The 24,853-nt window shown below is 48.2% G+C and overlaps 1 protein-coding gene across 2 annotated transcripts in view; it reads left to right on the top strand.

The window, feature by feature from the left end:
• PCSK6 (proprotein convertase subtilisin/kexin type 6) overlaps positions 1-24,853 on the top strand; it is a 269,265-nt gene that overhangs the window by 142,217 nt on the left and 102,195 nt on the right. For both annotated transcript variants that reach the window (XM_049906076.1, XM_049906075.1), the window contains exons 7-11: positions 2,482-2,654; positions 9,888-10,100; positions 13,921-14,021; positions 15,989-16,092; positions 18,138-18,255. In XM_049906076.1, coding sequence (XP_049762033.1) covers positions 2,482-2,654; positions 9,888-10,100; positions 13,921-14,021; positions 15,989-16,092; positions 18,138-18,255 — 709 coding nt within the window. The remainder of the gene's footprint in view (positions 1-2,481; positions 2,655-9,887; positions 10,101-13,920; positions 14,022-15,988; positions 16,093-18,137; positions 18,256-24,853) is intronic.

Here is a 24,853-nt window from a genome sequence, read left to right as displayed (position 1 = left end):
AATTCATTGATTAGCTGTAATAGCTTTCTTGTGGATTAATTGGGTTTTTCTATGTATAGGCGTAGTGGCTAAGTGCTTTGGCTGCTAAGCAAAAGCTCGGCTGTTTGAATCCACCAGGCACTCCTTGGAAACTCTGTGGGGCAGTTCTACTTTGTCCCACAGGGTTGCTATGAGTCGGAATTGACTTGACGGCAAGGGGTATGTATAGGCTCATGTCATCTGCAGAAAGGAATAGTTTTACTTCCTTCTTCCCAATTTGGATATCTTTTTTTTTTTTTTTTCCTAAGCCTGGTTGCTCTGGCTAGGACTTCCACAATGATGTCAGGTAGCAGTGATGAGAGTAGGCGTCTCTGTCTCATTCCTGATCTTAGTGAGAAAGTTCTAAGTCTTTATTGAATATTCTGTTGGCTGTAGGTTTTTCATAGATGCCCTTTATTATTTTGAGAAACTTCCCTTGTCTTCTTATCTTGTTGAGTGTTTTTATCATGAAAGGGTGTTGAATGTTGTGAAATGCTTTTTCTACATCTATGGAGATGAACAGGTGATTCTTTTCCTGTTTTGTTAATGTGACATATTACATTGATTGATCTAATGTTGAACCACTCTTGCATTCCTGAGATAAATTCCACTTGGTCATGGTATATAATCCTTTTATTATATTTTTGGATTTGGTTCGCTAGTATTTTTTTTTTTTTAATATTTTTGCATTTATATTCATTAGGAATATTGGTCTTTAGTTTTCTTGTGGTGTCTTTGGCTTTGGTGTCAGGGTAATATTCACCTCATAGAACGAGTTAGGTAATGTTCTTTCCTCTTCTATTTTTTGGAAATGTTTAAATAGGATTTGAGTCACTTCCTCTATAAATATTTGGTAGAATTCCTCAGTGAAGCCATCTGGTCCAGCACTTTTCTTTTTTGGAGGCTTTTGATTACTGATTCAATCTCATCAATCATTAAAGGTCAGCTGAGATCCACTATTTCTTCTTGAGTCAGTGTAGGAAGTTTGTGTTTCAAGGACTTTGTCCATTTTCTCTAAGTTATCTAACTTGTTGGCATACAGCTGTTCATAGTACTAACTTACAAACCTTTTTATTTCTGTAGGGTTGGTTGTAATGTCCTCAATTTCTTTTCTAGTTTTAGATATTTACATCTTGTCTCTTTTTCTTTGTCAGTCTAACCAAAGGTTTGTTAATTTTAGCGATCTTTTTTAGAAAAACAACTCCTGGTTTCATTGATTTTCTTTATAGTTTTTTTACTCTTTGACTTATTTCTTTTTGATCTTATTTATTTATTTATTGGTAACTCTGGGCTTAGTTAGCTCTTCCTTTTCTAATTCCTCAAGGTGTAGAGTTAAGCCATTGATTTGTGATCCTTCTTTTTTAATGTAGGCATTTATTGCTATAAATTTTCCTCTGAGTACTGCCTTCGCTGTATCCCATAGGTTTGGGTATGTTGTGTTTTCACTCTCATTCAACTCTAAGTACTCTTTCTTTAATTTGTCTCTTGATTTCTCCTTTGACCTATTGGCTGCTTAATAGTGTGTTATTTATTTTCCACATATTTGTGTATTTTCTGGTTTTCTTTCTCCTTGTTAATTTCTAGCTTCACTCCATTGAGTGGAAAAGATACTTTGCATGATTTCAATCTCTTTAAATTTATTGAGACTTGGTTTGTACCTAAGATATGGTCTATCCTGGAAAATGATCCATGTGCACTAGAGAAGAACATACATTGTGATGCTGCTGGGTGCAGGGATGGATTGCCCAATAAGGAAGGTACACACACCCCACTCACCCTCTCGCCACTGGGGTGCCCTTGAGAAACCTTCACTCCCTCAACTTAGATCCTGAGCACTCTCCAGAACACAAGGAACTTGAATAGACAGGTGAGATGACGAGTGAATCCAAGACCTGCTTCTCTCTCTGTGATAGGCCAGGGGGTCGGCTGCTCTCTTCCCGATTAAAAGCCCATTGTTTGGTTCATAACCAAAAAAAAAAAAAAAAAAATGAAACCCGCTGCTGTCGTGTAGATTCTGATTCATAATGACCCTATTATAAATCAGAGGTGGAATAATAAAAGGGAGAGAAATAAGTATCAACTGTTAACTGCTAGGAAGACTGAAAAAGATTCTGGAGCTCTGCTATAGGAATGTTAGTTTTTAAAATAACACCACGGTACCGGGGGAAATTGATTAACCCCCATGTTTTGAAGACGCTTTGTTTCTTTGATTGCTTTCATGCGTTAGGAACGCTTCACACAGCGGCCTGGGGTGTCATTTTCATACTTTCCCATCAGCCAGCACAGAACGGGAGAAGGACTTCCAGAGTAACTTCGGAAAGACGCCTTCCTGCCCCAGGTGGCGTGCACACAGCGCCACCGTTGGCCGCACAGCGCCACCGTTGGCCGACGCGGGCCTTTCCCGGCAGCGCTTGCGCACAGTCCACGTGGCCCGTTCACGCCCCGCCGCCCCTGTGCTTCCAGGCATCCGTATGTTGGACGGCGACGTGACCGACGTGGTGGAAGCGAAGTCGCTCGGCATCCGGCCCAACTACATCGACATCTACAGTGCGAGCTGGGGGCCAGACGATGACGGGAAGACGGTGGATGGGCCTGGCCGGCTGGCCAAGCAGGCCTTCGAGTACGGCATTAAAAAGGTTTGCGGAGCCAGGCGGTGGGGGCACCGGGGCGGGGGTGCGACGGTGACCGTAGTGACGGCTGGTGGGCACCGGGGCGGGGGTGCGACGGTGACCGTAGTGGCGGCTGGTGGGCACCGGGGCGGGGGTGCGACGGTGACCGTAGTGACAGCCGGTGCCGGCCAGAGCTCTGACACAGGACGGGCAGGCCCTGCAGTCGGGAGCAGCGTGAGGGAGGGCACGTGTGGGGGCTCAGGGCGGGGCTGTTTGCCTTCTGGAGCGTAAGTGTTTCCACTCATTCTGGTGTTGCTGCCCCAGCGAGCGCCTGCTGTCATCAGGTCAGCCCCAGGACTCTGCCTGGGAGTCTGCCTGCCTGGGTGAGGGCTGCATCGGGGGAGTGGTAAGGGTCTCAGTCAGATGCCCTGACCTGTTATTTGTCCAGTGCTGACGGAAAGGACGTCTTGGGCCTCAGTCCACCTGCCCACAGAAATACCTGTGAAAGTTTCCAGTTCCCTTATGAGCAATGAGTTAACCCAGCACCCCACCATAGCAGGTCATCAAGGTTTAATGCCACCCCCATTTGTCAGCCTGTCATATTGTGGGAGATACATGTTGCTGGGGTGATGGAAGCTATGCCACCAGTATTTCAAATACCAGCAGGGTCACCTATGGTGGGCAGGTTTCAGCAGAGCTGCCACACTAAGACAGACTAGGAAGAAAGACCTGGCAATCTACATCCAAAAATTATCCAGTGAAAACCTTGTGGATCACAACAGGATGCTGTCTGATATAGTGCTGGAAGTTGAGGCCCGCTAGGTTGGAAGGCACTCAAAATACACAGGGGTTGCAAGAGTGGCCTCAGACAACTTCCAGCATGGGACCCAACGTGTATAGTTTCTTGGGTAGAGCCTCACCACACTAAAGAGAATGAGCTTCTAAGCAGCTGGTTCTCCACAGACAACCTGTGGGGGTGGGGGATCCACTTTCCCTTCCAGCCACTTGTCACCATCAATTCTGGACCCTAGGGAATGGGAAGGAGGCCAGGAGATGCATCTGTTCTTAAAAGTGGGATGTAAGGCAGATTTCCCAGCGAGGACGGCTCCGTGGAGGAGACAAAAAGAGCTGTGGTCCAAGTCTTTGGTGGACCTGGGTGGTCCAACAAGACCCCGCCTAGAGCCCAAGGCGTGGCTGGAGATTGCTGGCAGGTCCTGCAGGAAGCCAGGGGCCAGCGTTCATACTTCTGGCTTCTCTGAGCAGGATGGGAGAGTGGGGATGGAGAGAGTCGAGCCCACTGTAGTATTTACATATTTAAAACATTTTTTTAAGTTCTTATCTTACTGTAACCCACGCACATTGATTAAAACGTGGTTTGTCAAAAGTTGTGTGATAGATGCATTTACAACCACAACAACAGAAAAGAGTAGCTGCTGAGGCTGCGTATGTACAACCAAAAACCTCATGGGATTTGATTTCTTAGTTTGGAGGTTTAGGGTCATGGTTTAATCGGACATCCCAGTTAATTGGTCTAGTAACATGTTCAGTGCTTCTTTTCTACCTTCTAGTTCATTGCATAGTGCCTGAGGTCTGAAAAACTTGCAGTGGCCATCCAAGGCACAACAATTGGTCTCCATTTACCTAGAACAATAGAGGAAGAAGTAGAGTCAGGAATAGAAGGAGGCTGTGGAATGTGTAGCTAATTGCCACCGTGAACAGCTGCCTCCGTTGCCGTGAGACCAGAACTGGATGGTGCTCGGCTACCATTACTGGTTATTTTGAGCCAAGATTCCATAGAAGAATCCGATCAAAAAGGGGAAAATGCAGAACAGAATTTCAAATTTTCATGGACTCTAGACTTCCTGGAGCCATGAAGCTTGGATGAACCCCTGAAACTATTGCCCTGAGATGATTTTTAAACCTTACACCAAAAATATCCTCTGAAGTCTCCTTAAAACCGAACACTGGTTTAGTTTTACTAGTAAAACATATCTGCCTTCAGTATTATGCTCTTTAAAGAATTATCCATATGGGACCAAATTGATAACAGCAATTCGAAAGATTAGATAGAAACCATAGGGTGCAGTGAGTTTATGTTAATGAGGGAAGAACAACTCAGAAAAGGAGGGTGAGGATGGTTACACAACTCAAAGAGTGTGATCTGTGTCACTAAATGGTGCATGGAGAAACTGCTGAAGTGCTGTATGTTTTGTTGTGCATATTCTCAACAATAACAAAATAAATAGAATTTTTTTTTAATGTGGTTTTTAAGAGCAGATAGTATCAGGAGGCTTGCATTTAAAAAAAGTTTTTCTTTGTCCCAGCTCAGGTTCCACAGGGGAGCAACGCTTTTTCACGATTCCCTTTTTCTCAATAGCACGATTTCTTTGCTATTTCTAGATATATTGGGTTTGGTCATTGTCTATTCATTTCCTGTCATGGGGGCTGACTATTTGTCTCCTAAAATGCCCCCAGTGCTCTCTGCTCCATCCCCGAATGCCCTCTGGAGCTTTCTCCCATTTCCTGAATACTTCTCAGGCCTGGGGTCTCAGACCCAGGCCTCCACCCCCTGCCCAGGGGAGGCTGGTTTGCACTTCTCTGGACATGGATGAGGGGCTGCTCCCCAGGTGTGAAGTGGAGGTAAGCTGCTTCCTTCTCAGCCATCCTCCCCTGCCTTGGATGCCTGAGAACCTCCTACTGGCCAAAAGTGGGGTGTCCGTGTGGCTGTCCCATAGAGCTTAGTGATCTCCCAGACTCTCTGGGAACTTGCAGTTTTTTGAGAATAAAAGTAAAAGAAGAGGGAAGACACAGACGCACATGTATCTGTAGCATTTGAACTCTTGCTCGTGCTTGGGACACGTGACAGCTTCCCTTTATCTCTGTGACTGCATGAAAACTTTGCTCCAGTCAGGATTATTGATTACCAAGATGCGCAGTGCAGAGCCTGCAGCTGCCCTCTGGGAGCCTCCCCACAAAACAAATCAGGTCTCTCCAGAACTCGGCCACCCACCGAACCATGTGAATCTCGCTTGTGATAACAGCTGTAAATATCCTTGCATCCTTACAATGAAACTTATGAGGCAGGCAGTGTAGGATTCTCTCCTTCCATGCTGAAGACCCACGCTCAATTCCTGGCCAGTGCACCTCCAGCACAGCTACCACCCATCTGTCAGTGGACGCTTGTGTGTTGCTATGATGCTGAACACGTTTCAGTCAGCTTCCAGACTAAGACAGACTAGGAGGAAAGGCCTGGCGACCTACTTTGAAAATTAGGCAGCGAAAACTCTGTGCATCACGATGACCTGATCTGCAGCCTGTCATAGGGATGGCGCAGGACTAGGCAGCGTCTCCTCGCATTGTGCGTGGGGTCACCTCGAGTCGGGGGCTGACTCGATGGAGCAAACAATAAGAATGAAACTTAATTTAAGCTCAGAGAGGGTAGCTAAGTTACAGCTGCATTTTCTCTGTGGAAGATACTGCTTTGAATGGCTGTCTTCCTGAACCTCTGCTGTTTCTAAAGATATGATGCTAGGACAGGGTGCCCTGTTGACAGGAGGGGAGACCTGATGGCTTTGTTTTGTTGGGGGTCTTCTTTGCAGCAGTCAAATGGTTGTTTTGGTTCTCTGCCTCACTCAGGCCTGTGCCAGCTGAACCCGTGAGAATCTGCATCCCAGATTGTCAGCAGAGCCTGCTTCATGGAGCTGTCAGAGAGTGGGGAAGTTTCAGGCGGAACCATGTGGTTCCCCCGTCATTCTTGTCACGGTTTCTTGAAATACTGAGGTCATTTCTTTCTTTTTTTGTCGTTCTGAAGTAAAATATGTCATACAGGGAGACTTAAATTGCAGCTGTCTAAACCTGTCAGTGAACATCCTCCTGCAGATTTGATGGTCTCGAACCAAACCTCATCCCCATCTGTTTCTCCTCCCCGGGCCCCATTTGTCACCCGAGCTCTTTTTCTGTAAAATCTAACTTAAGTCTTCAGTGGATGATGGTGGTTGGGGTGGTACCAAAACGAACCAAACCCAGTGCCATCAAGTCGATTCCAACTCATAGCAACCATATAGGACAGAGTAGAACTGCCCTCCTTAGAGTTTCCAAGGAGCGCCTGGTGGATTTGAACTGCTGACCTCTTGGTTAGCAGCCGTAGTACTTAACCACTACACCACCAGGGTTTCCGGTTGGGGTGGTAGGAGACTTTAAAAGCCGCAGTAGCACCAAGTGAAATACGCCAGACGCAAGAGGACAAATATTATATGCTTTCCTTATCCCCAAAACAAAACCCAACCCACTGCCATCAAGTTGATTCTGACTCACGGCGAGCCCACGTGTTACTGAGTAGAACTGCTCCATAGGGTTTTCTTGGCTGTAATCTTTACAGAAGCAGATTGCCAGGCCTTCCTTCTGCAGTCCCGCTGAGTGGGTTCGAACCTCCAGCCTTTAGGTTAATAGCCAATTGCAGAGCCTTTGTGCCACCCCAGGGACTCTGAATGATGCCACTTATATGAAATACCTAAATAGGCAAATGCAGAGAGAAAGACAATAGACGTTACCAAGGGCTGGAGGGGGAGGAAGGCGAGGTGGCTGCTTAATGGATACAGAGTTTCTGTTTGGAGTATAAAAAAGTTTTGGAAACATAGTGGTGATGGTTGCACAGCATTGTGAGTTGGATTAACGGGACAGGATTGTACACTGTAGAATAGTTTAAATGGCAGATTTCATGTTAAAAACAAGCCATGGTTTGGCATAAAAGATCTGTTCCACGTTGGTCCTTACGAAGCCCTCTTCCTCACGTGCTCATCGCTCCGAGGGGAGATTGTCGCATGGCTAAAAACACTGGCCTTGTCAAGGTGGCAGGCACTGAGCTCACAGATACACGCTCCTCCTCCTAGGCAAGACCCCGAAATGCGTTTGGATGGGCTCAGTGTGACTTGGCTGAGCAGAAGTGCAAGCTCACTGTTGGGACTGACATGTCCTATAGCTCTGCCCTGTGGCTCCCCTCTGTGTGGAAGATGTGGAGGTGAACACGCAGTCCTCAGAGACAGCTCAAAACATCCCCTGACACCTTGGCCCTGGTGTTTCCTGCCGCTGGTGTCCATGTCCTCTTTCCAGAAAGCTGTTGTACAAACAGAAGGAGCTGTGGGCGCCCTGCCGCCTGGGAGAACTCCTTGGTCTTGTAGCGGATGCCTAGTGTAGGGTGGAAAGACTCAGACTGCCGGCCCATCAGGCCTTGTTGCTCTACGTGGGGCCCCAGCCCAGCCCCACTGGCACCACCTGTAGCTGTTAGAAATGCAGAATCTCAGGGCCACCCCAGGCCTGCTGATCCCCAGGGGATTCGTGAGCACATCAGAGTTTGAGAAGTGCAGTTTCACGCCTTCTCAATGCTCCTGGAGCAATCGGGTGTGTTGTACTTTGCACAATGACAACCTTTTCTAAGTAATTCTGAGTGGGATAGGCAGTCAGGGGTGACCGTGTCTTAGAGATAATTCTCACATGGAATAAGGCTTGGCTGTGATGGATTAGGAGCCCCTCAGCGGTGTAGATGGTTAACACATTGGCTGCTAGTGGAAGGGTTGGTGGTTCAAGTTCACTCAGAGAAGCCTTGAAGAAAAGCCTGGTGATCTGCTTCCGAAAACCAGCCGCTGAAAACCCTGTGGAGCACAGTTGTGCCCTGACACACATGCAGCCGCGAGTCAGAGTCGGCTCAGTGGCAGCTGCTCAGGTGATGGGCTGAACGCCTTCCCATTTGGATGTTAGTGGTTTTCAACGAGCTTCTGATTCATCATTTGCTACAGCTGGTTAGATGCATGAACACACCCATTTCCTTAGTACTCTGCACCTTTTTTCCAGAAGGTTAAGTTTTTGGCCCTGGCCCATCAACTGTACCTTTGAGATGTAGAAAGCAGCCGTAAATGTGGTGTCCTTAAGCTGCAGAGCTGAGTGAACACCAGGCACCTTCCTGTGGGCTCTCTTGAGCCCTCAGGAGGACATGTTAGAAAGAGTTATGGCAAAACAGGCACAAAGAGGCCAGAGAACCATAAGTCCCCTTGGTCTCTGTGCTAGAGCAGCGAGGGCTTATGGAGCAGGCGTGCCTGCACAGCGAACCTGGGTCTGGAATGTTCTAAGGGTGATTATAATGCTTCCAGGCAGCAGTACGGACTCAGTTGGGCTCCACAGGAAATACAGAGTTGTGTTGCAGGTTATCTTGAAATTGGCCAAATGTTGGGCATAAGCACCAATTTTCTCCCATGTGGCTTGGAAAGAGAGTTCTCGGTAAGGATGCCACTGTCACTGTCCACTAAGCCCAGTTCTACGTGGGGATGGTGTTGGCACTGTTTCCCAGGGGCTGGGGCTGTACTCGGCCAACTAGTCCAGCCATTTGGACTGAACCAGTCAGGTCAGTCTAATCTGTTCACAGTTAACTGAGTCTGTGACCACAGTGACCACTGGGCTTTGTCAGAAGTCGTTGGTCCTGCCGGCGTGGAGTAGAATAGAGGCCCAGGGACTCACCCGGGTCCACCACTGTCTTTCAAAGACTTGCTTTCCTGTGTCCATTCTTACAAAACAAAACCTACTCATAGGTGGACCCACTGGCGGTGGCCTGACCTGACCTCTCCAATGCTCACCTGTGGTGGAGACTCCAGGAGCTCTGATGGGACATCCCGAGCAGCCACGGGCAGTCTGCACCATGGCCCTTCTTGCCTGTTCGTGCATCACCCAGAATTCCTTCTCTCCCCACTCTCTGCAAAGTTAGCTTGCTCTTTAAAAAAGGGCACATCTTCAGCCGCGGTTTCCATCACATTCCTTCTCTCCCCACAAGACCAGCTCTTTCAGTCTGGAAAAATTGAAGTGATAAATTCAGCCATCATGTGCCACCGCAGACTTGCTTGTGACACTGCTTGGTCTTTTTCATTATGGGTCATGATAATGGAAATCATATAGACATTTTTTGGAAACAGTACTGCTTGTATTAGTTCCTTCGACATGCCTGTGACGAATAGAGGGGTCTTTCGAGGGCTTTCCCACACTACCATCCTGTGATTTTGTAGTGTAAGGCTGTTGCCACGGGTAAACGCACTTCATTAGCATCAACCGAGCTCCCCTAGAGCAGGTCCTGCGCGCAGCGTTGTGCTGTCCTGAAGCTCACTCCTTCCCCTGTGCAGGAACTTTATGGCGGGGACTCCAGGCCGGTGTACCCCCCAGCCCCACGCGGCCCTGCTGGAGTCTGCTGCCCCGCCTGACATTGCACTTCTCCCCCACCAGGGCCGGCAGGGCCTGGGCTCCATTTTCGTCTGGGCGTCTGGGAACGGCGGGCGAGAGGGCGACTACTGCTCCTGTGATGGCTACACCAACAGCATCTACACCATCTCCGTAAGCAGCACCACCGAGAACGGGTACAAGCCCTGGTACCTGGAGGAGTGTGCATCGACGCTGGCCACCACCTACAGCAGCGGCGCCTTTTATGAGCGGAAAATAGTGAGTTTGGTTGGCGAGTTGGAGTCTCTGGGTGGTGCAAATGGTTAACATGCTTGGCTGCCAACTGAAAGGTCGGGGGTTCATGTCCACCCAGAGGCACCTTGGAAGAAAGGCCTGGTGATCCGTTTCTGAAAAACGAGCCTTTGAAAACCCTATGGGGCACAGTTCTATTCTGACACACATGGGTCACCAGGAGTTGAAGCCGACTCCATAGCCGCTGTTTTTGTTTTGTTTTGTGAGGTGGAGAGTTGTCTTAGTCACCTAGTGCCGCTGTAACAGAAATACCACAAATGGATGGCTTTCACAAAGAGAAATTTATTCTCTCACGGTTCAGAAAGCTAAAAGTCCAAATTCAGGGTGCCAGCTCCAAGGGAAGGCTTTCTCTGTTGGCTGTGGGTAAAGGTCCTTGTCATCAATCTGGGAGCTTCCCTGCACAGGGACCCCAGATCCAAAGGACACTCACGCTTCTGTCTCTTCTTGCTTGTGGTAGGAGGTCCCTCTGTCTCTCTGCTCATTTCTCTTTTTTATATCTCAAAAGAGATTGACACAAAATACAACCTAATCTTATAGAGCCCTGCCTTGTTAACATAACCACCTCTAATCTGCCTCATTAACATCATAGAGGTAGGATTTACATCACGGAGGAAAATCACATCAGATGACAAAATGGTAGACAATCACACAACACTGGGAATCATGGCCTAGCCAAGGTGACACACTTTTTGGGGGGACACCGTTCAATCCATATCAAGAGTGCATGGCACACATCCCAACTGTTTAGGTATGCGCTTCTTTTCCCTTTAAGAAAAAATGAATGAGGTCGAGGGCATATGCCTGAACCCCAATTCTAGCTTCATCCATCGCTGAACTAGTAAGCTCCAAGGGAACCCCAGTTCCTTGACAACTCTCCTCAGACCCTGCCTTTCTCTTCTTTGTATGAGAGTACCAATTAAAACCCTCTATGGCTTTTTTTTTTTTTATGGCTTTAGACCCTATAGGGTCGCTGTGAGTCAGAATCAACTCAGTAGCAACAGGTTTGGTTTTATTACTATTATTATTATTATTATTATGGCTTTAGAGGAGCCCTGCTGGCACAGTGGTTAAGTGGTACAGCTGCTAACCAAGAGGTCAGCAGTTCAGATCCACCAGCTGCTCCGTGGAAACCCTAAGGGGCAGTTCTACTCTGTCCTACAGGGTCACTATGAGTCGGAACTGACTCAACGGCAACAGATTTGGTTTTTGTTTGTTTCTTTCTTTTTTGGTTGTTATGGCTTTAGACAAGAACCCTGGTGGCACAGTGGTTAAGTGCTTGGCTGCTGACCGAAGAGTTGGTGGTTCAAACCTACCAGCTGCTCCTTGGGGGAAGGATGTGGCAGCGTGCTCCTGTGAAGAGTCCAGCCCTGGAAACCCTGTAGGGCAGCTGTGCTCTGTTCTGCAGGGTCGCTGTGAGTCGGGATCAGCTCGACGGTGCATAACAAAGACAACATGGCTTTAGAGCCCTAAAAATATCATGTAGGAATGGAGTTCATGCTCGTCCACGCTCATCACGATGTCTTCCTTTTAGCGTTCTTAAATTCTGTGGTCATGTCAACTGGGATTCTGTTGACCGGTTCATTTTCAGTGTGTGAGTAGGAGAAAGTCCAGCTTTACACTGAAACCTGGGAGAAATCAAGTGTTCCTCTAGGCGTTCCCTTCCTCGGAAATGACTTTTCCTCGTTGCTTTAAGTCAAGCAGTGGTTTCCGCCTGGTAAAAGAATCGGTTCCCTTGGAGCCAACCCCAGCTCATGCCTGTGTGTCAGAGTAGAGTTGTGCTCCACGGGGTTTTCCATGGCTGGGTTTGGACGTGGATTGCCAGGCCTTTCTTCTGAGTCACTTCAGGGTAGACTCCAACCTCCAAGCTTCAGTTAGCAGCCGAGTATGTTGACCGTTTGCACCACCCAAGATCTCGGCTCACTTAAATTAACTTTAAAGTTATCTTTTAAAAAGCAACTGTTTTAGTATATGGGTGGGGTTTGTGTTTCTTCCTTCCCTATGTACTTTTCTGTTTAAAAAAGAGGGGGATGGTTTCAAGTCCAAAATAATTCCAAATTCAAATGCACAGTCATTAAGTTGGGTTGTAGACATTTTGACAATGAGGCCATGGAGCTGGACAGACACGGCTTAATTTTTAAGCTCACTAGCATCTTTTCATTTCTCCTGTCTGGTGGCCACATCTTTAGAAATTATTTGCACAGGGATTTTTTACGTGTTTCCGTGGAGCCTACAGGCTTCCTGGTCTCTGCTTTGCCCTGCTCCGGCTGGAAAGTCAGCTTTGAGCGCCCTGCGCCAGCCAGGCAATAGCTGGGGCCGGTTTGCCCAGGGATTAATTCCGACTGTTGTTCTCTTTTTCTGTTGGAGCACACGCCCCAAGACGGGCAGCTGAGATTCTGAATGGTGTCTGTTCATTTCGAAATCTTGCTCACCTGAGCATGGACTTGCTGGAGTCTCATAAAACAGATGCTCGTGCCAAAACTTGACAGAGGCCTGCTGGTGAATGGGGGCAAGTCAGAGCTTGCATTGTTGTACTCTTTGTACTGTGGGCAGGGTGCGGGGAGGACGGGCTTTCTCAACCTAGGAGTGGAGCTTATGGCTTCACCCCAGTGTGTGTGTGTGTGTGTGTGCGTGTGCACGAGAGAGTGAGACAGGGGAGATGCTCCATTTGGAAGTAGATCTGGATTGTTAACACTGGGAAATTTATTCTAAAGGTTTTTGCAAATTGGCTACTGGAGCCTGGCGGTTGGTGAGAGTCTTAGTTATTTAGCGCCACCGTAACAGAAATACCACAAGCAGGTGGCTTTAACAGACACAAATTTATTTTCTCACAGCTTAAGAGGCTAGAAGTCTGAATTCAGGGTGCCAGCTCAAGGGGAAGGCTTTCCTCCCTCTGTCAGCTCTGGGGGAAGATCTGAGCTTCTGCCCCTGGGTCATCTTCATGTGGCTTGGAATCTCTCTTCCCCCATCTCTGCTAGCTCTCTTGTTGTTTAATCTCTTTTATACCTCAGAAGAGGTTGACTCAAGACACACCCTACACAAAGACAACCCATTCCCAAATGGGATTATAACCCTAGGTTAGGGATTACAGCACGTATTTTGGGGTGCACAATTCTGTCCATAACAAGTGAGTGTATTAGTTCCCTATTGCTGCAGTAAGAAACTACCTCAAACTTGCAGCTTCAAACCACCCTTTCCGTTGGAGAACCTGATCTGTGACCCTCCAGCCAAGGGCAGAAATGCTCTTTGGGGTCACCTGCACACATGGTCCATTTCTAGCTGCTCTGAGGTCGTGGGGGTGACACGTGGGGTCACAGCTGAAGGCTGTGGCAGATGGTCATGCCCATGGTGGCTCTCAGGGCAGCAGAGTGAGGCACATGCCAGGAGACCCAGGAGAATGGTGTGGAGAGCCCTGCTTTGTGTTGTCTTGCTTTGCCTTCATTCCTGGGCGTGCACTTTGACAATCTCAATGAAATGAGGTTACCCGTTCTCAGAGCTCACGCCCAGCATGTGGCTTCCAGGTGCAGGTCTTCCCTCTGCCTTGTCTCCTTGTTTCCACTCCCCAGTAATCACGTCCCTGCCAGCTGGTGGGTTCTCGTCTTGCTTAGAGCAAAGCGATTTAGCGGAGAGGACAGGTATTCCTGAAGCCTTGGTTGCTAAGGAGTGTTGGTGTAATGCCGGTCCTGCTCCTGGGAGCCGGGATCACACCCACCAGTGAGCAGCATCTTGCGTAACCTCTGACTTCTCCTAAGAGCTAAGCTAGCCTCTCTCCCACCACCCTCTCACCCAGGTCACCACGGACCTGCGTCAGCGCTGCACCGACGGCCACACGGGGACCTCGGTCTCAGCCCCCATGGTGGCAGGCATCATCGCCTTGGCTTTAGAAGCAAAGTAAGTCCCACTTCCCTTCTTTTAGTGTTTAAAGCCCACAGTCCCCTGCACTTTGTAGGGCCCCGGGGGCTGGCTGGGCCAGAACCCCGGCCTACTCCCCATTCTGCGCTGCACACCAAGTCCTACAGAAGGCTGCCACGGCTTCGCTTCGTGAACTTTAGTTCATAAATTGCCAATAAAATTGTGATGTTTTGTCTGTCAAAGCCAAATGAAGCCTCTAAAGTTCTTAGTATGTGGACGGGATTAGAGAGAAAGAAGAGCTAACTGCACATCAATCGTGAGGTCCAAAGCAAACTCTAGTTTAGACATCAGAACTACCCAGAACCACTGGCCACTTGCCATAGCCATTTGTCATAGGTGAGATTTCAAGTGATTCAAAAAGAATATTTAAGAAGCTCACATACGTGTCATTATGTATGTTTGCGTGCCGATCTGCAGGAGGCAAAGAGCTCAACGCTGAAGTGCTGCCGCTTTAATGAGCGAACAGCTCAATTAGTTTCAGTTTGCAGGACAAAACCTTGGCTTCTGTATCCTGAGGCTCTTCTAAAAATTCTAAATAATCAGTTACTTGTGTGGAAAGTTCCATTCACATATTTAAGAATTGACTGTTGTGTTTTTGTTTTTTTGTCTTCCCTTCTTGATGGGAAATATGCAAGGAATTCTGTTATTTAAAATTAAGTAGAAAACAAACCCTGCTTTCCACCAGATTGCCCAGTTAGCCTTGGCCTTGTAGGCGCAGGTGAGCTCTGATAGTCATCTTCCTCACCATTCTAGCTCGTTCTCAGGAGCTCACAGGTGGCAAATCAAGCAAACCTCATTTGAAACAAAGTCAACCTATAGCATTTTAAACTTACAGGATTGGTCAAGAAAAGAAAAGATGACATCCAGGGAGCCAAAATGCCCGGTTTTGGAGACTGGAGCTGCTGAGGCATCTCAGCACATCGCTGGCTGCTTGATTGTGCAGGGTGGTGTTCTAGATCTGCCCCCGAGCTGTGGAAGGAAACAGCGGAGCCAGGTCGTCCTGGGTGGAGAAGCTCCCAGGGGGTGCAGGGAGGGTCTGCAGATAGTATATGTCAGGAATGAAGAAAGACCCTCATGTGCAAGAATTGTGCAAAGGCGGTCCCACTGTTTGGGGCAGTCTTGGGACTTATCAGTCCCTTCTTCATCGAAAAACATTTCCGTGCCCTTGACCACAGTGCAAGACCTTTAGCTACTGAGGGCACCAGAATCCTCCTCTAAAGATTAGGTTGGCCTGGAGGCTCACAGAAAGGGTGGTAGATAAGGGGAGGACAGTAGTCTACCTGTACCAGGCAAAGGCCTGGGAGTTGGCTGCATGAAAGGAGGTGGGTAGACAGCGAGTGTGTGGGTCTGGGCAGACTGTGGTCCAAGTGTACAACTGTGCGCCATGGTACTCCTTCATTATGGTGAGAGAAGTTGTTGTGCCATTGGGTCGATTGCTATAGGGCAGAGTAGAAATGCCCCATAGGGTTTCCTAAGCAGTAATCTTTATGGGAGTAGATCGCCAGGCCTTTTCTTCTGAAGAGCAGCTGGTAAGTTTTAGCCACCGACCTTTCAATTAGCAGCTGAGCACTTAAACATTGCACCACCAGGGCTCCTGTGTTGAAAAATAGCTCCCCAGATATTTAATAAACATTTACAAGGATGTTAAAATTTTCCTTCTTTATACTTCCAAACTTCCTTGTGCAAACGAAAGCAGAGCTTGGCAGCAAGGATGATTTTTTAATGCTTGTGGATTTCCGGTCATCCGTTGTGCTCTTTATCTCAGGATTTAATTGCTGGAAAGATCCAGTACAAAGAGGTTGTGAAATAAGCCATTGCTAAGGAATGCAGCCGGGGGCCTAAGGGACTCACTCAAGTCCAGACTTGAGGGTGGGCGCCCATGTACCACCTCCGATGGGCCCGTGTGGCCATCACCGTCTGACCTGTCTGTCGTTCTGTCATTGTAGCAACCAGTTAACCTGGAGGGACATCCAGCATCTGCTGGTGAAGACGTCCAGGCCGGCTCACCTGAAGGCAAACGACTGGAAAGTCAACGGCGCAGGTTACAAAGGTGCAGTGTTCAGTGGCCTGGAAGGGACAAGCATGTCACCATGCCCTGGCCAGCCCCCGGGGGGGGCCTCCTAGAATCCATATTAAGGGGTGATAATGAACTTCCCAAAAGCATCCCCAAAATCACATTAGTTGTCTATCACCAGAATTAGGAATAAGTATGTAACGATTTGAGAAAAGCACCCTGGAGCTCTGCTTGGGCATTGAGGAAAAAGCCTGAAGTCACTGGAGTCCAGGTTTCCTCAACTCCGTGACTTTTGCCACTGACTGTTTCTCTTTAGGTTGACTCACACCTTTTTCACATAAAGAAATGTATTTTAAAAGGAAATTTTATTCTGCCTATTTAATCATGGGTTTGATGTGTAGTTATATTTTTTTTTCAAATGCACGTTAAAACAGATGCATGACTGTTAAAAGCAGTGTTTGTTTGTGTGCCACCTAAGGGCACCTTGCATTCTTAGTCCTGAGTAAGCTCCGTGATTTTGAAACTAGCCCTCAGCTTCCTCATCTGTGCAATGAGGATGTTGAGGTAGCTGTGTAAGGCGCTTTCTGACTATAGAACTCTGTCAGCAAGCCCCTGTGTTGTCAGAGTAACTCAAAGGACCACTGTATCTGTATATGATCCTGGCAGCAGGGCCCCCACCCTAGGCCAGCTTGATACGGACCCCTGTACCATGAAATCAACCCTCAGCCAGGTCTCGTAGCCTAGGTATTTAGAGTCCTTGGAGCTGGGAGAAAGAGGTGGCAGGTGATTATAGGCCTTTGCCACTAGCTTTGTTTGTCTGGCTTCTTATCAGATACTTGAAAGAGATTTACATTCAGCTCTGGTATATTAGGGAGAACTTTTTTCCCTTCTGAAGCTCAGGTCCAACTATTTTAACACCAAGCCTTATACTTGTATCTGTAGATTATAGGTCAAGTATTGTTACAATAAATTCCAAGGAACATTCCTTTTCATAAAGAGGCCATTGACTGGGCCTAACACGCTTTTATGTGGCAGGAATGTTGGTGGTGGCAGTGTGCTGTAACAAGAGCTGACCTACATTTCAATCTTGGCCTAATTAAACAGGAAAATAGATCGTATCTAGTTCTTGACCTTACCGCTTAATTAAACTTTGAAACTCTCCTGCCGTAGCCAAATTAAACATGGGCTCAGCCAGCTCACACGCACTCACAGTCTGTGTACTACGCGATGCTGCTTTCCTTGGCTCCTGGGAATTCAGCGGGAAAGGAGATGGGCACGAACTTGTTTGGTTCTGTGTGTCACTCAGAGCCCATGGACTGAGAGGGCTCAGGTTTTGTTCCTTTCTTCTGGTTTAATATTCTGGAATCCTAAGTGCTAACCACTCCGTTTAATGTAAGGAAAGCTGTCCTCATCTGGAAAAAGATAGTGCTAGGCCCTCTCAGGAGTCAGTGGCGGGTCAGTGGTAGAGTTTTCACCTTTCATGCAGGAGACCTGAGTGCTGTTCCCAGCAGGTGCACCTCATATACAGCCATCACACATCTATCAGTGGAGGTTTGCGTGTTGCCATGGTGCTGCGCTGGTTTTGGCGTGGCTTCTAGACTAAGATAGACTAGGAAGAAAGGCCTGGCGCTCTACTTCCAAAAACACTATGGATCACAATGGCCCAGTTGCAGCCAATCAGGGGGATGGAGCAGGACCGGGAACATTTCATTCTGTTGTGCATGGAGTCACCATGAGTAAGGGGTCAACTCAGTAGCCACTGACGGCAACAACAATGGGCCCTCTCGACACTTCTCCTATGCTACGTAAAATAAAACACACCTCCTGGCCCTCAGTCCTGCAGAGGAGTCTAACTCAGAGAAGCAGCCCTCAGAACGCCGGTCCTGCCAAGGGGGCAATCTTGGGAGAGCACTCAGAGCCATTCCAGCCAAAAGGGGTGATACTGTTAGTATGACATGGTGCCCACTGGTTCCTGGATCAGGTGCCCCAGGCGGGAGCAAAGCAGAGTGCAGGCGCCCAGCCTTGCCCGCCTCCAGGAGAGAATGGGGGGAGCTCTAGTTCTGAAGTCCCTGTCTTTCCAGTTAGCCATCTGTATGGCTTTGGCTTGGTGGATGCAGAAGCTCTTGTGGTAGAAGCAAAGAAATGGAAAGCTGTCCCGTCCCAGCACACGTGTGTCGCCGCCACGGACAAGGTGCCCAGGTAAGGCTTGGCTTCAGCTCCCAGGGAACTTGCAGACGGACTAGTGTGGACTTAACTCTCCTGGAAGATCCAAGGAGGTATTACATACAGATTCCTGTACGCGTACACAGGACCACGTGTGTGCATACGTGTAGCTCTGCATTTGCACGTCTGCATGTTCTCTTAGGGATTATTCAGCTGGGAAAGGAATAGCTTCTTACTCCAGGGCTGTCTTGAGGCCTCTTCCCAATATGTTGTAGATTGCTCCATAGTAGGGATGTCGGTCACTTAGCCCCGTCTCCTGGCCTTGTATTTGAATTCTCATCCATAGTCATGAGCATAGCCATCCGACCAGGAATCTGCCTGCCCAGTGGGAGTGAGGAGCAGCCATCAGGGTTTTCTCTGCCATCACCCACAGGGATGGGGTGTGGCCTAGCCAATCTGCCTGGGCTGACCCAGCAGTGGAATCTGGGGCCGCGTCTGCCCTGCTGGCTGCAGGGGCTGCTCCCAAGGGCTGAGCCGCTGTGTCGCTTTCATCTGCCCTCATGCATCCTCTTCTTTGTTTTCTCATTGTTGCAAAAATACATACAACACAACATCCGCCAGACCAGCTTTCCCTCATACAACCTTCTTCACCTTTCAGCATCTGGGATTTACTTTAATAGACTTTATCTTTTAGTGCAGTTTTAGGGTCATAGAAAAAGCATGCAGATGATACAGGCTTCTCGTACGCCCCCCTCCCTCGGCCCACAGTTTCCCGTCATTAACATCTTGCATTCCTGTGGTACATTTGTTACAATTGATGAACCGATATTGATACGTTTTAGTCATTAAAGCCCATCCTTTACATCAGGGCTCACTCTGTGTGTTGTACAGCCCTTTGGGTATGACAGGTGCAAAACGTCTGTGTCCACCATTACAGTATCACACACTAGTTCCACTGCCCTAAAAATGCCCTGTGCTCCTTCTGTTCCCTGCCCCTGACCCCCTTCTGGAGGCTTTGAAGGAGCGTCGGTAGCATGCCTTAGGATACCCCCAGCCTGGCTCCGTGTAGTAAGCTTTTCTAAATTAGTTATACTTGTTCACTGAAATGTTTATTTCAAAAACTGGAGTAAATAACTAGAGCCCTGCTCCATCAGGAGTAGACGTGAGATGATTGTGCCCTCTGACCTGCCCTTGCACCTGGGCCGTGTAAGAAGGAGAATGGCAGCTCTTGACGAAAAAGGAAATACCTTTCTGGCTGTGACTCTTGGACAACGTGTATTTGAAAAAGAAGTGATGAGATGATTAAAAGTGATGATGTCTGTCGTCAGGACCACCACTTCCTTGAATGAATCCACCTCATAACAGGCTCTTCTGTAATAAAATTATGAGAAAAGTGTTTCTAGCAGATGCCTTGCGTATAATAAACCCATTGCTGTAGAGACGAGTCCAACTCATAGCGACCCTATAGGACAGAGTAGAACTGCCCTGTGAAGTTTCCAAGGAGCAGCTAGTGGATTTGAACTGCCAGCCTTTGGTTAGCAGCTGAGCTCTTTAACCACTGCCCCAGCAGGACTCCTTGCGTACAATAGGCCTTCAGAAATGGACTGAATTGCTGAGTGGAAAACCACAGAAGGAGCTGGGTGAAAAGTTGCATTTCCATCCTGCAGTTGATCATCAGCACTGACTGCTGGGCGATCTCTCCAAGGCCCAGCACGCCGGCCGGCCAGCGTCAGTCCTGACATTTTGAAGCTGCATTTTCCCTGGGGAGCCTTGGACTGTCAGATTCTAAAGAAAGGGTTGCTTCTTTGAGATCACGAGGCCTTTTCCTTTCCTCTTCTTTGCTTGTTGGGAAATGCCAGGACATAGAGAAGGAGACACCAGGTGAGGGGAAGCTGCAGTGTGCTGGGCCCGGAGCTGGCTCCCTCCCGGGCGCCTGCCCCCTGTGCCCGCTGTGCGGCCACCCCAGGTGGCTCTTCCCTATACCGCTCTCCCGTCAGGGGCTCCTGAATGAGGCGTTCTTCCCCTGCCAGAAATAGTTTTAAGATGGCAGAGTGGTGCCTCTGTGGCGAAGGGTTGTTTTTGTTTTTATTTTATTTTGTTTGTTAAGTGGAAGCACGTGGAGTCTAGACAGCACAGTTGCAAGAGCTGGCGTCACACAGTGTGACTTTGTTCCTGTCCTTTGAGGAAAGTAAGTGCTCCACACATTCCAAGGAGAGCAAGAAGCAGACTCCTGTGGGGCATAAAAAATCATCTCTACATTCAGCAGTTTCAGACTCCTTCTGGAATTTTCAGCCAACTCACTGTCCCAAACCACTTGCTGAACTCCACGGCACAACCGTTCCCAGGGCCATAGGAGTCCAGAGGGAGAGGAGCCAGCGTGGAAGGCAGGCGGGTGCGGCGTCGACACCCAGGCTGTCTCCTGTAGTGTGGCTCCAGTCCACCGTGGCAGCGCCCTCCCCGCCTGGCTGGCTCGTTCAAACCAGGCCCACCGAGCCCACTGCTGTGACAGGTTTACGGGATGGCAGGTCAGGTGCAACATGGAAAGAGGAGCCAGGGAGGCCATGAATAGTAGCTAGGTCTGCTACACTCCCAGCTGCCAGAGGCAGGGAGGCACAGCATGCGGTGATGCAGGCCTACACGGGTGGAATCCAGGGAGAAGCTAACGAGCTGGGACTGTAGGGAAGGGCTGACGTATGGGAAGCAGGATGGGTTAGCAAGGTTTTGCTGGCTTCCAGAGGATTGGGCATTTGAATGATTCTGCAGGGCCAGGGGGCATAAGGGCTGTCCATAGCTGTTGGGTACCTGGCCCCAGGAGATTAGGCTGGGTGCATAGCAGCCAAGGAGTGTAAGAACCCTTTAAGGGGCGTGGCTGGAGAGTGGATTTAATCAGCTGCTCAGGAAGCAGAACAGACCAGCCTCCTGACAGGTCCTCAAAACTAGGTCAAAAAGAGGATGGTATTGCACCATCCCTGATGGTTGAAGACAACTTCCCTTATCAGGGTTCTTGCCCAAGCTGGTGGGCTCACGGAGCTTAAAAATGAAAAGGAAGCGTCTCCCCCGTGCCTGTTCTCCCGCCTTCTAGCTGCTCCCCATGCAAGTACATTTCTTCGTCTAGACGTCCAAAGAGAACTGTCCACTCTCACAGCCTCACGCTAGGTCTCCCTCTCATGGCGGAATCCTAGGACTTCTTGAGCATCCCCAACCTGGCCTTGGCTTTCCCTGGTGGAGAGCAGAAGAGAGAGCTTTGTTACATTCCTGTCCCATGTGTGCCTGTGTGCACCACCTGTGGTATGTTTACCTGCCTTTCCTCTTGAATAGAAGGAAAGTGATGTGCCTGGAGGGTTAGAGAACTTTGTGGTGTCTGTGTCCCACTTCTCCAGAATCTCCCACGGGTTCTGAATTGGGGGGCATGGGTGTTGAGGTGTTTGCCCACGGGTCATGGGCAGGGGCAGGAATGAAGAGCAGGGACATCTCTCTGTCTTCTCCCACCCCTCTGCCCGGAACTCCTTCCCTTCTGGGATGTGGTCATGGTTCAGGGAGATGGGGCCTCGCTGGCACATGGGTCATCCTTTGTGTGAATCCCGAGACTGACCTGTACTCAGAATCTAGCACCGCGCCCAACCAGTGTGCCAGAGCAACCACACAGCTTCAGCCTCCATTCTTCCACTGGTGTCTTAGTCTCCTAGCGCTGCTGTAACAAAAAAGCACCGCAAGTGGGTGGCTTTAAAGAACAGAAATTTATTTTCTCATAGTTTTGGAAGCTAAAGGTCCAATTCAGGGTCTTGGCCATGTCGATTCCCTCTGTGGGCCTCTCTCCTAGCTTCTGGTTACTGGCAGCAATCACTGATGTCCCTTTGCTTGTAGGCAGTCTTCACATAGCATCTGCCTTCCCCCATGTGTGTCTCTGTATCTGTTCTGCTCTTTTTATAATTTAGAAGTGATTAGGTTTAGGGCCTACCCTACTGTAGTATGTTAATGGACTCATTAACTCTGTTTCCAAATAGGGTCATATTTATAGGTACAGTGATCAGGACTTCAACATAATTGGGGAGGGGGAGGCACAGTTGAGTCCAACACAGTGTCCACCTGTTGGACTAGTGTGTCCCATGCTGCCCTAGCAGACACATTGGCCCGGCCTGCCTGAGGCACTGTCAGGTTGAAAGGAGCAGACAGGCTGGTGGTAGTCCGATGAGGGCCGGATTACAGATGCTCCAGAAACAGTCCCATTGGGAGGAGCTGCTCGTGTTCTGTAGCTTGAAGAAGGCCATACATAGTGTGATTCAGAGGAGCAGCCAAAAGGGGACCCCAAGTGCTATGTGAGCATTACTAATCTGGACACTGGAGATCTCAAGACTGTAGGAATTTGGGAATTTTTCCTGTCTCTGTTGGGGTACCCTCCTGATGGATGATAAGAAGTCCCTAGGAACATTCCTGGACTCCCTGGGTGCTGTAAACAGTTAACACACTCAGCTGCTAACCAGAAAGTTCAAGTTCACCCAGAGGCATCTTGGAAGAAAAGCCTGGTGATCCACTTCCCAAAAATCAGCCATTGAAAACCCCATGGGACACAGTTCTACTCTGACATACATGGGGTCGCCATGAGTCGGAATCAACTTGATGGCAACTGAAAAAAAGGGTGCGTTCTCAGGGTAAAATCGAGGTCAGGGAGCCCACCAGAAGAGGGAAGGCTATAGGGGTGAAGATGAGGGACCAGGCCTTCCCTCCTCCAAGGGGCTGCTGAGCACTTTCCTTACAGCCTCCCTCACCCCACCCCAAAGCAGACTGAGCCCCCATCCCTCTCCCTAGGACCCCACACAGGATGCGGCTTCTCATAGGCCGTTTTCCTTAAATGCTAAACCTAAACACAAGGGCAGAGGGGAAACTCACCTGAACTTAACGACAGGTTCTTTTGTGAAAGAGAGTGACTTGTTAGCATCCTTCAGGATTTCACTGGATGAAAATATGAGCTGAATCCAGGCCTCTGTTGTAATGTTCAAATACATACATGTAGAATATCAGATAAACTCTTACCGACTCTTGGGCACAAATGGTTTTAATCTATTTAGAACTTTTCTTCAAATAAAGGAGGGTAAGTGAGATCATCGCCAGTGACATCTGCCTGCGCAAAATTATTTAAGAATCTGTGTATTACACAGAGAAGGATACAGTTGATACTTTTGTAGATTTTCTTCAAGTGAGAAAAACATCGAGCATAGTATAATTCCCGTAAATGAAAAAGGGCCAAATAGCTTGTGTGACCACTAGGATTTTTCTACCCAGAACTTCGCTTGCTTCTTTAAAAATCCAGGTGGCTGCGAAACCATTGATGGCATCCGTGACTCCCTGTTCAACGCTGGAAAGACAACCACGACAAGAGAATCTTAGAAGCCAACAAAAAGCGATTAAAACTGTGTGTTTCACATATGTCTTTAGTCTTAGCTGGTTTGGATCAGAGTTGACAGTTTAGTTTGGCCTGTCTTTTATTTAAAGTGCTCACAAAAGAATGATACTTCAGTCCTAAACAAACAAACACCGCCACGTGTGTTGCTTTGGACACTAAGGGTTATCTAAAGACAGTCTATTCATGGATGGTCAGGAATTTACTGGGGTAACCACATCCTACCTACTCTTCTGGGATTTCGTTAAACGAGGCCATGTGTGATGGTCATCATTTCTGTCGCGCTTGACTGTTAACCTAAAAGGCAAGGATGTCACTTTAAGGACTAAGGTGTACCTGGCTCAAGCCGTAGTGTTTCCAGTCACCTCATATGCATGGGAAAACTGGGCAGCGAATAAGGAAGACCAAAGAAGAATTGATGCCTTTGAATTATGGTGTTGGTGAAGAATATCACACATACTAGGGACTGCCAGAAGAACAAATAAATCTGTCTTCGAAGAAATAACAGCCAGAACACTCCTTAGAAGCGAGGATGAGAGGACTTCGTCTCACATACTTTGGACGTATTACCAGGAGGGACCAATCCCTGGAGAAGGACATCATGCTTGGTAAAGTAGAGGGTCACGAAAAAGAGGAAGACCCTCAATGAGATGGATTGACACAGTGGTTGAAACAATGAGCTCAAGCATAACAACAATTGTCAGGATGGCACAGGACCAGGCAGTGTTTTGTTTTGTTGTACATAGGATTGCTATGGGTCGGAACTGACTCAACAGCACCTAACGACGACACAACATTAACCTAAAGGTTAGAGGTTTGAACCCACCCAGTGGCTCCAAGGAAGAAAGATCTGCTTTCATAAAGATTATAGCCAAGAAAACTATGGAGTAGTTCTACTTTGTTACACATGGGATCACCCTGAGTCGAAATCAACTCATTGGCAATGGTTTGGTTTTTTGGCTCTAATTATAAATACATGTGGCCAAGTTATCAAAGATAATAATGCTTATAAGACGCTGTGTGCACTTTATGTAAAATGATTCCTTCAGTACCCACAACAAGGGTATGAGATATGGGTACTATTTTTAATCCCCTTTTTGTAGATAAAGAAACTGAGGCATAATGAAGTTAAGAAGCTAGCCCAATCACACCACTAGGATGAGGTAGAGCTGAGCTTTGCTTGAGACTATCTGTCTCCAGAGCCCACCTTGCCCTCTGGGAAGGACACATCTTAGG

The sequence above is a fragment of the Elephas maximus genome, chromosome 13 (assembly GCF_024166365.1).
Source record: "Elephas maximus indicus isolate mEleMax1 chromosome 13, mEleMax1 primary haplotype, whole genome shotgun sequence".
NCBI classification, from domain to species: Eukaryota; Metazoa; Chordata; class Mammalia; order Proboscidea; family Elephantidae; genus Elephas; species Elephas maximus.
This window is presented reverse-complemented; position numbering and strand designations above follow the sequence as displayed.